At 35.2% G+C, this 14,241-nt stretch overlaps 1 protein-coding gene across 2 annotated transcripts in view; it reads left to right on the forward strand.

Moving 5' to 3' along the window:
- Window positions 1-14,241, forward strand: part of LOC107756842 (actin filament-associated protein 1-like 2) — a 41,088-nt gene that overhangs the window by 17,873 nt on the left and 8,974 nt on the right. For both annotated transcript variants that reach the window (XM_016574138.1, XM_016574139.1), the window contains exons 4-12: window positions 4,179-4,275; window positions 4,480-4,697; window positions 6,085-6,261; window positions 6,642-6,734; window positions 7,080-7,173; window positions 10,199-10,413; window positions 11,601-11,704; window positions 11,872-11,995; window positions 12,866-12,956. In XM_016574138.1, coding sequence (XP_016429624.1) covers window positions 4,179-4,275; window positions 4,480-4,697; window positions 6,085-6,261; window positions 6,642-6,734; window positions 7,080-7,173; window positions 10,199-10,413; window positions 11,601-11,704; window positions 11,872-11,995; window positions 12,866-12,956 — 1,213 coding nt within the window. The remainder of the gene's footprint in view (window positions 1-4,178; window positions 4,276-4,479; window positions 4,698-6,084; window positions 6,262-6,641; window positions 6,735-7,079; window positions 7,174-10,198; window positions 10,414-11,600; window positions 11,705-11,871; window positions 11,996-12,865; window positions 12,957-14,241) is intronic.

Raw genomic sequence — 14,241 nt, forward strand, 5'->3', positions numbered from 1 at the left:
GGCTGCAACAACAATACTACAGCGAGAATATAAGTTACGCCTTCTTTCTTTGCGTGAATATTTGGGCGGCGTTATGCAAATCTTCCCAGATCGTGACGTAGGTATGTGGGGGCGTGTTAGAACGAGCCGTTTTAGGTAGGCGTGGTTGACTCTTAACTTTTATAAAGAATATCTCTTTGGATTTGAGACTTTAGTCTTTGCAACTTCACAGATCTTCTTTATGCACCAAGAGCTTGTAACACTCCAAAGAGAAAGGACAAATTGAAATCGCATTATATGACCCCTTCAATGCTTCGTTTTAAAAAAAAAACATTATTTTTCACAAAATTTACCTTTATTCTACACCGCTCTGTCCCTTCTCCTTTGAACACTTCCTGGTTTTATGAAGCCCCTCCCTCAGAAATACGCAATGGGCTCAGATTGGTTAGCTGGCTCAGTGGGTTGTGATTGGCTAAACCTCCTCTAGTGCACGTCTATGGTTTTATCCTGATTAAGCTTTAATACAGTACGGCAACCGCACACGCGTCCAAGTTAAACGCTTCTCGTAGCTATGTGAAAAATATCTGTCTATACACATGAAGTGTATAATTGAAACAGTTTATTGGAGCTGACGAGCTGATGATCAGGTGAGAGAGAGAGAGAGAGATGCAGAGCAGGGTGATGCGAGGAACAGGATTAAGAACCGCTGCTTCACAACATTGATTTTGAAACCTGTGAATCCTTTACAATCGTTAGAAGACAGAATCGCGATTCATATATGAATAGATGTTTTTGTGCACCCCTAGTTTTTATGGCATGGCAACAACTCTTCCTCTTCTCTAAAGCAGCGCAGCATGGCCTCGGCCCTGTTTCTTTGTTTGTTGTTGTCTCATACTTTTAGATGCGCTGTTATTTATAAATGCTACTGCTTATGTTAGCTTCTTATATATGGTTTTATCCTGATTAAGCTTTAATACAGTACGGCAACCGCACACGCGTCCAAGTTAAACGCTTCTCGTAGCTATGTGAAAAATATCTGTCTATACACATGAAGTGTATAATTGAAACAGTTTATTGGAGCTGACGAGCTGATGATCAGGTGAGAGAGAGAGAGAGAGATGCAGAGCAGGGTGATGCGAGGAACAGGATTAAGAACCGCTGCTTCACAACATTGATTTTGAAACCTGTGAATCCTTTACAATCGTTAGAAGACAGAATCGCGATTCATATATGAATAGATGTTTTTGTGCACCCCTAGTTTTTATGGCATGGCAACAACTCTTCCTCTTCTCTAAAGCAGCGCAGCATGGCCTCGGCCCCTTCGTTGCATGTTCCCGGGGGCGGGGTTTATATAAATTTCAGGGTTTGTGACGTCACCAACCCGGGAAGTAACATGTTGTAGTCCCTACGAGCCATTTTTGTAGTCATTAAACTGCCTTAATTTTAAAAGATAATATCTCCGATTGCACTGAACTTTCAGCGTCTTAACTTTGCAGATATGGTTTATGCTCAAACAGCAACATTACACACCAACTAAAGTTAAAAAAGTGAAATCACAATCAACCACATCTTTAATATTTTGAATTAATGTTTTTACATTTTCTGTTATTTTATTTTAAGTTGTAGTAATTTTTTTATGTGCTTTTGTTATTTTATTATTATTTTTATTTTTTTACATTTTTCACTAATTTTTATTTTAGTTTTAGTGTTTGTAATTTTAGTACTTCAACTTAAACCACAAGGCATTATTTCTCATTTCCGTTCAAGTTTTTTTAATTTTAGGTTTATTTTTTATATTTTATTTGAGCTTTATTTCAGACAGTGAAAACTATTTCAATCGTTTTAGTTTTAGTTAATAACAAAACTGGTGTGAGGTGTGGCTAATTAAATTTAAATTCACACTGAATTTATTTGGTTTGGGAAACCTGGTTGAAAACAGTCATTATTGTTGCAGTTCATGGTTTATGGTGATGATTTTTATTCATCCCAGTGATTCAAATGTTCTGAATCAGTTCACTAAAAAAATTATTAAATGATTCATTCAGTGACTTTCCTTGCAGGTTATGTGCCAGTAAGTGGCAACAAGCAACTTAATTGTGACTAAATCAAGTGTTTGATCTTAAACACTTTCCCTAAAATGTTAACAAAGCAGGATTTGACTTCAAAGGATGACAGTATTTCAATAATTTCCTTTAATTGCATATTAAATTAAAGCAGTAAGCCCCAAGAAGCCGTGGTTTACAGTGAATTTATAACAGCTAAGAGGGTTTTAGGCACTCCGCTTCGCGTCGTACCTAACAACGCCCCTTAGCTGTTATAAATTCACTGTAAACCACGGCTTCATGGGGCTTATTGCTTTTATAAAACAGTCATTCCATATATGTAGTAAGGTTTCACAGAATAAAACAGAGCAAATAAAGTGTAATGCTATAAATAAAAACAGTATTCTTCCACCAAACAATGTAGTTCCTCAGAAACAGTTGTGGTTCCAACAAAGTGGTTGCCAAGCAACACACAGAAGTAAACAAAGGTGTGTGTTTGTAGTGTAATTTACAACAGCTTTGAACGCGGCTCAACCAATCAGAATCAAGGACCGGAACTATCCGTTTTATAGACGATGAAACCGTCTATAATGTATATTCAAATTGCTTTCATTACATTCAAGTTCTTAAATTGATGCCAATGCATTTCCCAAGGAAAACCCTTATTTTGAATCTTGAGAAGATAAGATAAGATAAGGTAAAGTTAAGACACATGAGAATTACGTCAGCTTGAAAGGTACAGGACTTGAGGCCTAAAAAAATTCTGCTTTTGCCTTTTTGCTTTCAACTCCCAGAAGGTTTTGTTTCAGTGCCACTGATTTGCCCTCAATGTCCGACTACAAATTACTGAGCCCACAGCCATTGTCCTTCAGCTGTGCTCCTCTAGAACAGTCTGCACCAGACTCTCATAAACACTGTGGACCGACTGACCCTTAGTACAACTAAAAACACACTCTCTCTCTCTTCCTGTAACTGCAGAGCTACACTTACACTCTGGGTTTTGAGCTCCATATGAGAAAGATATCATCTAGGTTTTGTTTTCCTCAGATCTGATGCCTCTCATGTGCACATTCAGGAGATCACTCTGGCCAGCTGTGCTGTCGTCATTTCTGGTTGTGTGGTTGCCATGAGCAGCTCATGTGAAAGTGTCGCGATTGATCAGGGTCCAGATTTTGGTTGTGTGGTCTTCACTGTGGCTTAATGAGTTAGAGCTTTGTACAGGCAGCATATGGCACTTTATTTCAGGGTTGTTCTTAATGTATGTTCAAAATTTCATATTTTCAAAATCAGCTACCCAGATGGTCCCTCAACAACTAATAAACGTTTTGGTCTTAAAGGGTTAGTTCACCCAAAAATGAAAATTAGCCCACAAATTACTCACCCTCAAGTCATCCTAGGTGTATATGACTTTCTTCTTTCAGACGAATCCAGTCGGAGTTATATTAAAAATTGTCTTAAAATGATCTTTCAAGCTGTTTAATGCCACTCAGCGTAATATAACTGGATTCGTCTGAAAGAAGAAAATCATATACACCTAGGATGACTTGAGGGTGAGTAATTTGTGGGCTAATTTAAATTTTTGGGTGAACTAACCCTTTAAGTAAAAAAGGCATGTTTAAGTATAATTTTTTAAGGCTCTTAAGGATTGTTTATATATAATTTGACATGAAGATTAATAATATTTGTATATATATGGATATAACTTTTTTTGAAAGAATTTAATACTTTTATTAATCAAAGAAGCATTAAATTGATCAGAAAATCACAGTAAAGACATTTATAATATTACGAAAGATTTCTATTTCAAATAAATGCTGTTCTTTCTACAGAACGTTCTATTCATCAAAGAAGCCTGAAAAAAAGTATCATGGTTGACACCAAAATATGACGCAACACAACTGTTTTGAATGATTTCTGAAGGCTCATGTGACACTGAAGACTGGAGTATTGATGCGGAAAATTCAGCTTTACATCACAGGAATAAATTACATTTTAAAATATATTCAAATAGAAAACACTTGTATTAAATTAAATAATATCTTACAGTATTACTGATTTTTATCAAATAAATGTAGCCTTGATGAGCATAATAGACTTTTTTCAAAACTCACTTTGAAAATACATCTAATGTGCTGCTCTTTGTTTGTGTGTTTTCAGTCTATGAATCCTGCTGTTCCCCCAAATCCCCCGTGTTTAGAGGACGAGGACTGTTATGAGGAGGCAGAACCATTTGTCCCGGCCAGTCAGTCTACAGGTCAGTGTAACAGCTCATTTTTAAAGGGATACCTAACTCACAAATGAAAATCCTGTCATGTAGTCACCTCATGTAATTCTAAACCTGCCTAACTCACTTTCTTTTATGGGACATGAGACAATTCAGCAGTTTAATAAAACAACAAAATGTTGCTAAAATTTGTGCTAAAATTTAAATTTTAATGCTAAAATCTAAATGCCTCAGATAAAGTGGACTCAGACAGCAGTCACTACGAGTCGTATGGTGAAGAGGAGGATGATGAGGAGTTTGTAAAGGACAGAGCTCACTACATCCAGTGGAGCTCCTCTCAACCGTGTTTAAGACCCGTGCCAGAGTCACGCATCTGTGGATACCTCTGGAAGAAGAAGTGGTTGGGTCAGTGGACCCGCCAGCTCTTCATTATTAAGCACAACTCATTATTGGTAAGAGCCTCAATTTGGTTTCATATGGCTCTATTCCAAACTGCCTTACTTTTTGTCTACACATTCATGTGCTCTTAGGTAGTATGTTTATATGTCCGGTTAAAATCAAGCTACAATGTTTTTTTTATGTTTTTATGAGCTACAGTCTTCATCTGTCTGTGCAAGTATGCATGAGACAAATAGAATATTTAAAGGATTTAAAGGAATAGTTCTCCCAAAAATGAAAATTACCCCATGATTCACTCACCCTCAGGCCATTCTAGGTGTATATGACTTTCTTCTTTCAGACGAATAAAATCGGAGTTATATTAAAAAATGTCCTGGCTCTTTCAAGCTTTATATTGACAGTGAATGGGTGGTTGAGATTTTGAAGCCCATCCATCATATAAAGTGCTCCACATGGCTCCGGGGGGTTAATAAAGGCCTTTTGAAGTGAATCAATGCATTTGTGTAAGAAAAATATCCATATTTACAACGTTATGAACCGTAATCTCTAGCTTCCACTAACTGTCGTATATATTCAGAGTATTTAGATGAATGAGATTCGACAATTCAAAATCTAAATAAGAGTCGACAATTCAAATCAAAATTGAAGACTAAATTCACCTTCTTGGATTTTATTTTCTGTGCTTGTTACAGTCCAAAGGTGTGCTCAATTGTGCTGAATGTGCACTTGTAGTGTACTTCAAAAATTAAAAGTATGTTTTAAAAAAACTGTACTTGCAGATAATATAATTTTAATGAATTAAAAGGCCACTTAAGTATACTTAAACAGACACTTTCATGAGTGTTTCTTAAGACACGCAAGTACACTTTTAAAAGTACACTTTGTAATGATGTAAAATTAAATGTTTAACTTTGAAGCACATTTTAAATCATTGTTTTAATAATCTTTGTCATGCTTTAAAGTACACTTGTTTTGATGTTGACTAACATACTAAAGCACATGTAAAGTACTTGATTATAATTATAGCTGTAGAGTTATTAAAGTTAACATATATGCAGCTTCATCCTTACAAATGTGTAATTACAAATATATTTAAATACATGACATACAAATTTCAGTAGAAATTACACTGAAGTATATTACCATACATGCTTATGAGTACATTCAGCAGTACACTTTAACCATATTTCAACAGACAATAGAATTAATTATGAAATTACATATAAAGATGTACAAGTCTTATTTAAGTGGGCAAAAAAGTACTAATGAAAATTAAATTTGAATTTTGAACTATAATACTTTTTCATTTAATTTGCAGTTAAGTGTCTGAAAACATTACATTCACTTCACATTTATGTATTCTTTTAAAGTATACTGTTTCCCTAATAAATACTCTTTTAAGTAACTGTGTATAATATATGCTTAATTTTTCCCTGGTAGTGTTTTAAGTGTGCTAAAGACCTGCACCCTCTGCTGGAGCTAAACCTCACGGGTTGTTACGTGGTCTACAAATCCAGGCACAGTAAGAAGATGCAGCACAAGCTGAAGGTGGTGGCCAGTGCCGAAACGGTTATCTTGGGCTTCCAGAACAGCACGCAGGCCGAAGAGTGGAGGAAGGTCTGGACAAGTCTAAACACAGACTTACATTTAACTTCAAGTTGCAATGAACCACAAGCAGTGACTTTATTACTTATTGTGATGTACATTAGTGTAATGAATTACTGAAAAAGACAAAATGTAGGACAGGACTTGGTTCTGTGCATCGATTGTTGATTGGATGTTGAGATGTGGGCGTTGTATTCAAAAACGGAGGCAGATGAATGTGAGCTCAAAACATTTTTAAAAAATTAAACATATGCTCCGATGTGTTATTGTTTACAATAAAATGCATAACACGCATAATATGCATTTAGAAAATAGATGGGTGAATTTTCATTTCATGCGGACTTTAACACATAACTAACCTGACATGTTTTTTTTGTATGTCTCATTTGTAGATTATAGAAGAAGTGAGCGGCTCCTCTTATTACGAGCCTGAATCCCAAAGCTCCTCATCCATTCTGAGGAGCGAGAGGCTGGACTCTTGCAGGGTAAATCACGCTACTGACACCATGCCAGATTCTGCTATCTATGTTAACAACATTATCAATGTGATGGACACAGCAAGAGAGTAACAGCATAACTTAATTTCTCTGAATTAGATGTTACCGAATTAGCTTGGTGCTTAATCACCTGCAGACCTTTCCCTCACATCTATTCCACAGAGTCTCTTTCATGAATCTTCTGCTGGCCTGATCCATGCACTAAACTGATTAGCAAAGTCTTGTGTTCTGTCTTAAGCCAATTTGTAGAAAAAGGGCCGACTTACCTGTGCTGGAGAACATTCTGTGCTTGCTAATGTCATTTAGTAAGAAAGTCTCTCTTTCTCCCTGTAGTCAAGTACTGTCCTCCATACGGACTCGGATGAAGAGAAAATCTCAAGTCTTCTGTCTGCAGTTAGCAGTGTGGAAATCAAAGATAAAGACCTAGGTGAGCAGACACACTTGCATTTGCAACAAAGGAGTTTGTAGCGGTTAGGCGTTGAGCATTGTGGTGCTCATGACGGAAATGTGGGTTTGAGTCTTGCTGATGTCGTTTCTAGATCCCAGTCCCTCCTCTTTTCCATATTATTTCCTGTCCTCTTTCCACTGTCCTCTCAATGAAAGCTAAAAAATGAAAGTTGAAGTAAATGCATTGCATGACTTTTATCCATCAGGAACAGATTGGATGGTGAAAAGCATTTATATCATTTAAACAAGTCTTTAAATACCCGTTAAACATTTACAAACCTGCCCAAACTGCAAAAATGCAGCAGCAGAGCACATTTCAAGTTCCCTGCTGGTTACTGTGTTTACTTCCCTTTTTTGTGTTTTAAATTCTTGATTTATTTTTAAAAACTCCATAATAGGATTACTTTTTTGCATTTTAAGTTGCCATCTAAAGTATAAATCTGTTTATTTTTACAGATTTTTTATCAAGTAAATTTTTTTTAAATTGAAAAATGTTCATGTTTCTAATTATTTTAGTAAATATTATGCAATATTATTTAAACAAAACCAGTCCAACTGCTAATTAAAACTAGCCCAATCATGTTTTTCCCGTGGTTTTCCTCTCTGTTGGGGGTCCGCTCCATCGAAATTGCATTCTGTGGAGATCGCTTTAACCAGCGGACTTCAAACACAAACCGCATCAACAGTGTAAAAGTAGCCCAATTCTGTGGTAAAACCCTGTCTGTAGCAGTCAGAGCTTCTGATGGCAGCTGCAGTGATGCAATGACTTTAACAATTGCTGATTGGCTCTTTTATGTAGAAGGTGGGACCTATTCTGCCATATTGCATGTCGCAGTTTCTCACCTTCATAGTAATGCGTGTGGACCATCTTGATATAAATGATAGTGCTGTCAAACGATTAATCGCGATTAATCGCATCCGAAATAAAAGTTTTTGTTTACATATTTGTGTGTATTGTGTATATTTATTATGTATAATATAAACACACACATACAGTATATATTTTGAAAATATTTACATGTATTAATGTATATATTTATATTACATATAAATATATTTAATATATAAGCATAACATTTTTCTGAAATATATATATACATGCATGTGTATGTTTTTATATATACATAATAAATATAAACAGTACACACACATATATTATGTAAACAAAAACTACCACTTCCATTAAGCACACCAGCCAACCAAGGTTGTGATTCATTGCATTTTGATAATAAATTATGAAGGCAATATTTTCTTTTAGTTTTGAATAAATTGCAGCGATGAATCATTCACCATAAAACCAGAAACAAATTTTAAGAATGTGAATAGGGTCAGTTTTGATTTCATTGACTGTTTAATGTCTGTATTTCCCACAGTTCTTTTTTGTCATTCCATAACCTTAATGCTGTTTCTAATTAAAGACGTGTACTAACAGCATATGCTTTATACCCCATATGTGGAGAAGGTCTGCATACATTGCATCTTTGCTAGCGCTGCTATTAGCACAACTGTGGCATTGTTCACTCGCTAGTGTTTTGGTGTTATTCATTAGGGGCTAAATTCACTGCTTGCCGCACAGGACACAGGCTGGGTGTTTTCCACACTGTGCCATTGTCTGTGGACGGATTCCTGTGAGATTTGATTGTCACCTTTGACACCGGGGTGACAACCACAGCAATGACCTCAGAAGTTTGGTTTGTAAATATATGGGTGAACTTTTTGATAGCGGCTCAGCATTTATGGAAGAAGAGCATGTATGTGTTTATAAAGCAGGAAAGCGATTTCTTTTATGAAAGAAGTAAGTGAATGAGATTTTGGAGGAGATCAAAAGTTTAGTTGAAACTTAGAAGTGGCTACATCTTACCACTCGCTGAGTAATGTTTTGATGTTTTGTTATTGAAAACGTGCGCTCGCTGATTAGAGACATGTGTAGATGTCTACTTTATGTGTTTCCACAAACAACTTGAAAGGGAATCCTTCAAACAAGTTTATTTGTTTATTTATGTGTTTGCACAAGCGTACTTTGATTACTGACTCACCGAACTTTGTTTTAAGCTTAAATGTGGAATTTCTGCAGCACTATCATCACTTAACTGAATTATGAAAGTAGACCGTTTAAAATGTTTTGGGTAGATAGTTTAAAAGGTTTGAAAACATTGTTTGCAATTGGTCGATGAGCAGGTAGCACCACCCTAAGCACTTCATGGTTAAGCCATGAGATGCTCAAACAAGTGTTAGTGCCACAGAGACAAAAGCTGTGTCCCAAATGACGCAGTATACACTACGCACACTATACAAACCCTTACAAAAAATATGTATACTTCAAGTTAATTTTATTATGTAAACTAAAGTTCAAGTATTTTTTTTCCAAGTAAACTTTATGTAATAATTGTATTATTTATGCACTTTAAGTAACTTAACTTTTAAGTTACTATTTAGGTATTAATTTTTATACATTAAATATACCATTAACTGTATTTCAACTAGACTTGCAGTTTACACTACCAGTGGATTTATACCTATGATTTATAAATTACTTGCTCCATTTGCTGTTTGACGTGATGTTTTGTGATGAGACTTAAAATTGATTGATTCTAGTAATGGCTTTTAAGAGAAGCCAGTATGAATATACAATACACTAACACTGTGAAAGAATTATCAATAAAATCAGTCAAGTGTTTCTGTGTTTCTGTGTGGGTTAAGTGCAATGTGTAAGCCAAGTATACATAAGTGTAATATTGTCAAGTATATCTTTGATTTATTAAAAAGTAGACTGAAGCTCAAGTGTAAAAGAAGTATACTAATAACACACTAATAAACTTCTTAGTATTCTTCTTAGTTACTTATAGTTGTCTCTGATTTTCGCTGAAATAGTAGAAAGTATTTGAACAAAATAAAAATGAAACACTGCAACTTTAAACACACCATCTAAACAAGGTTGCAATATGAAATGTAATAAGCTATACGTGCTCACAGATTATTGTTCTTCTGTGTCTCTCTGTCCTCAGCGGGCTTCCTGAACGTGCTGATGAACTGTCAGTGGCAGAGTCTGTGGTGTCGGGTGGAGGACGGGGTCCTGAAGATGTATCGGGACGAGGCGTCAGAAGAGACCCCTCAGTACACGGTTCAGCTCAGAGGGAGCGAGGTGCGACCCGGCCCGGATACAGCACACGCGTACCGCATTACCATCACACAGCACGGGGACCAGGTGGCTGTGCTAGAGGTACGGTAATGACCTTAGATGTTATGTTATGTTATGTTATGTTATGTTATGTTCCTGTGGCGCAGTGGTAGAGCATTGCGTTAGCAGCGCAAAAGGTCGTGGGTTAGATTCCCAGGGAACACACATACTGGTAAAAAATGTATAGCCTGAATGCACTGTAAGTCGCTTTGGATTAAAAGCATCTGCTAAATGCATAAATTATTAGATGTGATGTGATTTAGAGAAGCTACACTGTTTAAAAAAAAGTTACCTTGCAATTATTACCTTATAGAGTTATTTCTACCCGATTTATAAAATTTAGTTTTGTTTGTAAATTAATGTATATAGGTTGGTTCAGGGATGTTTAGATGATTAGAATTAATCACCGTTACTATTTTTTCAGTGTACAGTAGGAACAGTGATTTTTATTTTATTTATTTATTTTAATATTAATGTTATTTATTATATATTAAAGTATTATTTTATACTTTTATTAATTTTTATTAATATGTTTATTTATATATTATTATTATTATTATTATATTTATTAATATTTTGAATGAGCTTTTATTTTATATTTTCAGTTTTTATTTTAATTTTAGTTCCAGTGTTATTTAAATACCATTGAGATACTATTAGTTTTTTAGATTAGTTTGAGATACTATTAGTACTATGGAGTTTTTTTAAATTATATTTTCTTGTTTAATTTCATATTATGTTTTCATTTTAATTTATTTAGAGATTAAGTAATTGTTGTGTGTAGTTTCTGTAGTTTTTATAAATTTTTATGTCAGTTTTAGTTTTAGTTATTTTAGTACAACAAGTTCAACTGGATAAAAATGGGAAATGTTTTGGCAACTAGCTGAAATAAAATAATAAGTAATAGTTAATAGTTTTTTTCATATGTATATTTTATTTCAGTCAACTTTTATTTCAAGTTGCAACATGCTTTTTATGGTTTTTGTTTTAATTAACTATAATAACCCTGGTGGTACTATGTCCATTTGTGCATTATATATGAAAATGGCACAGTATCCTCGTCTGATACAATCACTGTACTGTAGTACTGCAGCAGTGCTCATAAATATCATTGCCCTTATTGAAAAAAGTGAAGTAAATGTAGTTTATTTTGATTTATTATCATGTTGACCTTTTGTCACTATATTTTCAATGACTGTAGATGTTATTTTGTGTGTGTGAATGTGCAGGCGAGTTGTGCAGATGATAAAGAGCAGTGGGTTCAGCTCCTGCAGGATGGGAGTTCAACTGCAGCTGGTTCTCCATATCAACACACCAGCCACGAGTCACTGAGGTACACACACACACACACACACACTCACATTCACATGCTGTCTGTCTGCTGCCAGCATTCCATATGAACCGAGCATGAATCACTGAACTACACACACACTTACTCTCAGAAGTACTCACGTTCTTTCCGCATCCTCTTTCCATTCTTCTGTTTCCTCTGTTCCTCAGTGGTCTGAAAAGCCGCAGGTTTCCCACCTCAAACATGTATATGGACGACCCCTTTCAGCAGCTGTGTGGTCCATCAGTCCACCCGCAGCCCGTCTATTCAGACACATCCATACTGGAGCACATGGTACGGCCCAGCGGGGGGCATAAAGTGCATTTGACCCATGTAACCAGACTGAAATCAATATTATTCTATAATATTGATATAATACTAATGATATTTCACAATATTACTATTTTAGTGTATATTTCATCAGAAAAATGCAGCCTTAGTGGGCATAAGAGACTTCTTTCAAAAACATTAACCGTACTGATCCTAAACTTTTGAAAAATAGTATATCTGTTACATAATAAATATTACATTTTTTTTAATTAGCAGCATCAGTCAATATTAGATATGTATTAGCTGATACTCTATATTTAATTATGATGCACATTGCTCCATATTTTTACATTTAGATTACATTTACTATATCTAATTCAGTAAATATTAAAAAAGCACTACAAATTTGATAACACTGTTAAATGTAATCTTAGCAAATCTCAAAAGTAATATCCGTTTTTCATACTGCACATTATAATGTTGCAATGCCTAAATTCACTTGAAGCATTTAATGCAATTAATATTAGTTTTACTTTTTTATTATTATTTATTTCAACAAAACAGTATAGAATTTGGTGGTTATCAGCCATAACATGACAATATTTGAGACTGAAGGTGGGTGGGGGGGTTGAAAAATAAAAGAGCTTAGTGACATCAGCCAAAATTGAAAAAGGTTTCAGAGCAAGTTCTCACATTTTGGTGAAAGATTACAAAGGCAAACGTTTTTTAAATACACGCACGGATGAATTGTTCACAGTAGGGATATAGTGCAATGATAGTACTGTAAATAGTCAATGTTGACTTGTTTTGAATTCATGGACAGTCATCGTTCACTGCTACTCTGACAAACTAGCATTACTTATAACTTATACATCTGTTCCATCCATTTTTCAGTTTGAGAAACCCTACACTGGTGGAAACGGAGAATCGGTGTCATCCAAGGATTCTGCCAACTACAGCAATAATGAAATCTTCAGCAACCACAGTGAGTCAGTCATATTACCCCAGTCGCTAATCCTGAGTTGCACTTTTTAAAGAAAAAGAAACACATTAAGATCAAAATATACTGTACATTTATAGTTCTCTCTCATTTCATCCCATTTTCTGCCCTCATTGCCTGGTCCCACTCACTCTGTCACCAATTTGGTTGTAAAAGTCACTTTTACTTTCATAGGAATTTTTTATCCATCTAACCTCATTCCTTTAAGCTGATTAGCATCATCAGTCTTTCCAGCTCATTATTCTCTCATAAAATCTTTGGGAATACAGAAAATACATTTGGTCAATAAAATGAGAGATGCAAATGGTTGCTGGAAGTTTATAGACCATCTCACAGGCCTTGGGCGACCACCTATATGGCCCATAGGACAGGCTGGTCCTGTGACCAAACATAAGCCTATTTCCCACTTGAGCACAAAACATATGATTAAGACATACATACGGCTTTCCTAACCATCGCTCCCTCATCCACGGCAGATACATGACAATTCAGAGGCATCTGCTTTTAATTTGAACAGTGCTAAATAATTACATAGCGAATTATATAAACTTTCCATGCTCTTGGATTATGGATTTGGATAACATCCCAGAGCATCATTTTGTTTTATTTGCTAAATAAGGTCAGCGTGACCTAAATAATACACTATAATATTAGAGCATCTAAACATTGCATAATGTTTTCTTACACAAATTCACACGATGTGGTGTTTCTATTGACTTTGATGTATTTGATTATGATTATGGACCTATTTATGGTGCTGTTTTTCTCATCGGGTTTGTCAAATACACTTTAGCAGGAAATACCATCTGTGCCAAGCGTGTGTGATGATGGTCAGTGGAGATATTTGATTGTATTTATCATGGAAACATTTACCACAAAGTGGCATGCAAAATGACATTTTTAACGATTAAGAAGTGGCCAGCTACTGTCAGTAGAGCATTTAAAGAAATGCATTTGAACTGCGGAAATGAGTTTAGGAGGGAAATCCAATGCAGTCGACATACTCTGCTATTTAAAAGTTTGGAGTCGGTAAGATATTTTAATGAAAGAAGTCTCTTATGCTCACCAAGGCTATATTTATTTGGTCAAAATACAGTAAAAACTAAAAATATTATTACAATCTGATGTATCTGTTCTCTATTTTCATATATATTGAAATGTAATTTATTCCTGTGATGCAAATCTGAATTTTCAGCATCACCACACGTCTTCAGTGTCACATGATCCTTCAGTAATCATTCTGATATGCTGATTTGCTGCTCAAGAAACA

Source organism: Sinocyclocheilus rhinocerous, unplaced genomic scaffold (genome assembly GCF_001515625.1).
Source record: "Sinocyclocheilus rhinocerous isolate Xijiao unplaced genomic scaffold, SAMN03320098_v1.1 scaffold533, whole genome shotgun sequence".
Lineage (NCBI taxonomy): Eukaryota > Metazoa > Chordata > Actinopteri > Cypriniformes > Cyprinidae > Sinocyclocheilus > Sinocyclocheilus rhinocerous.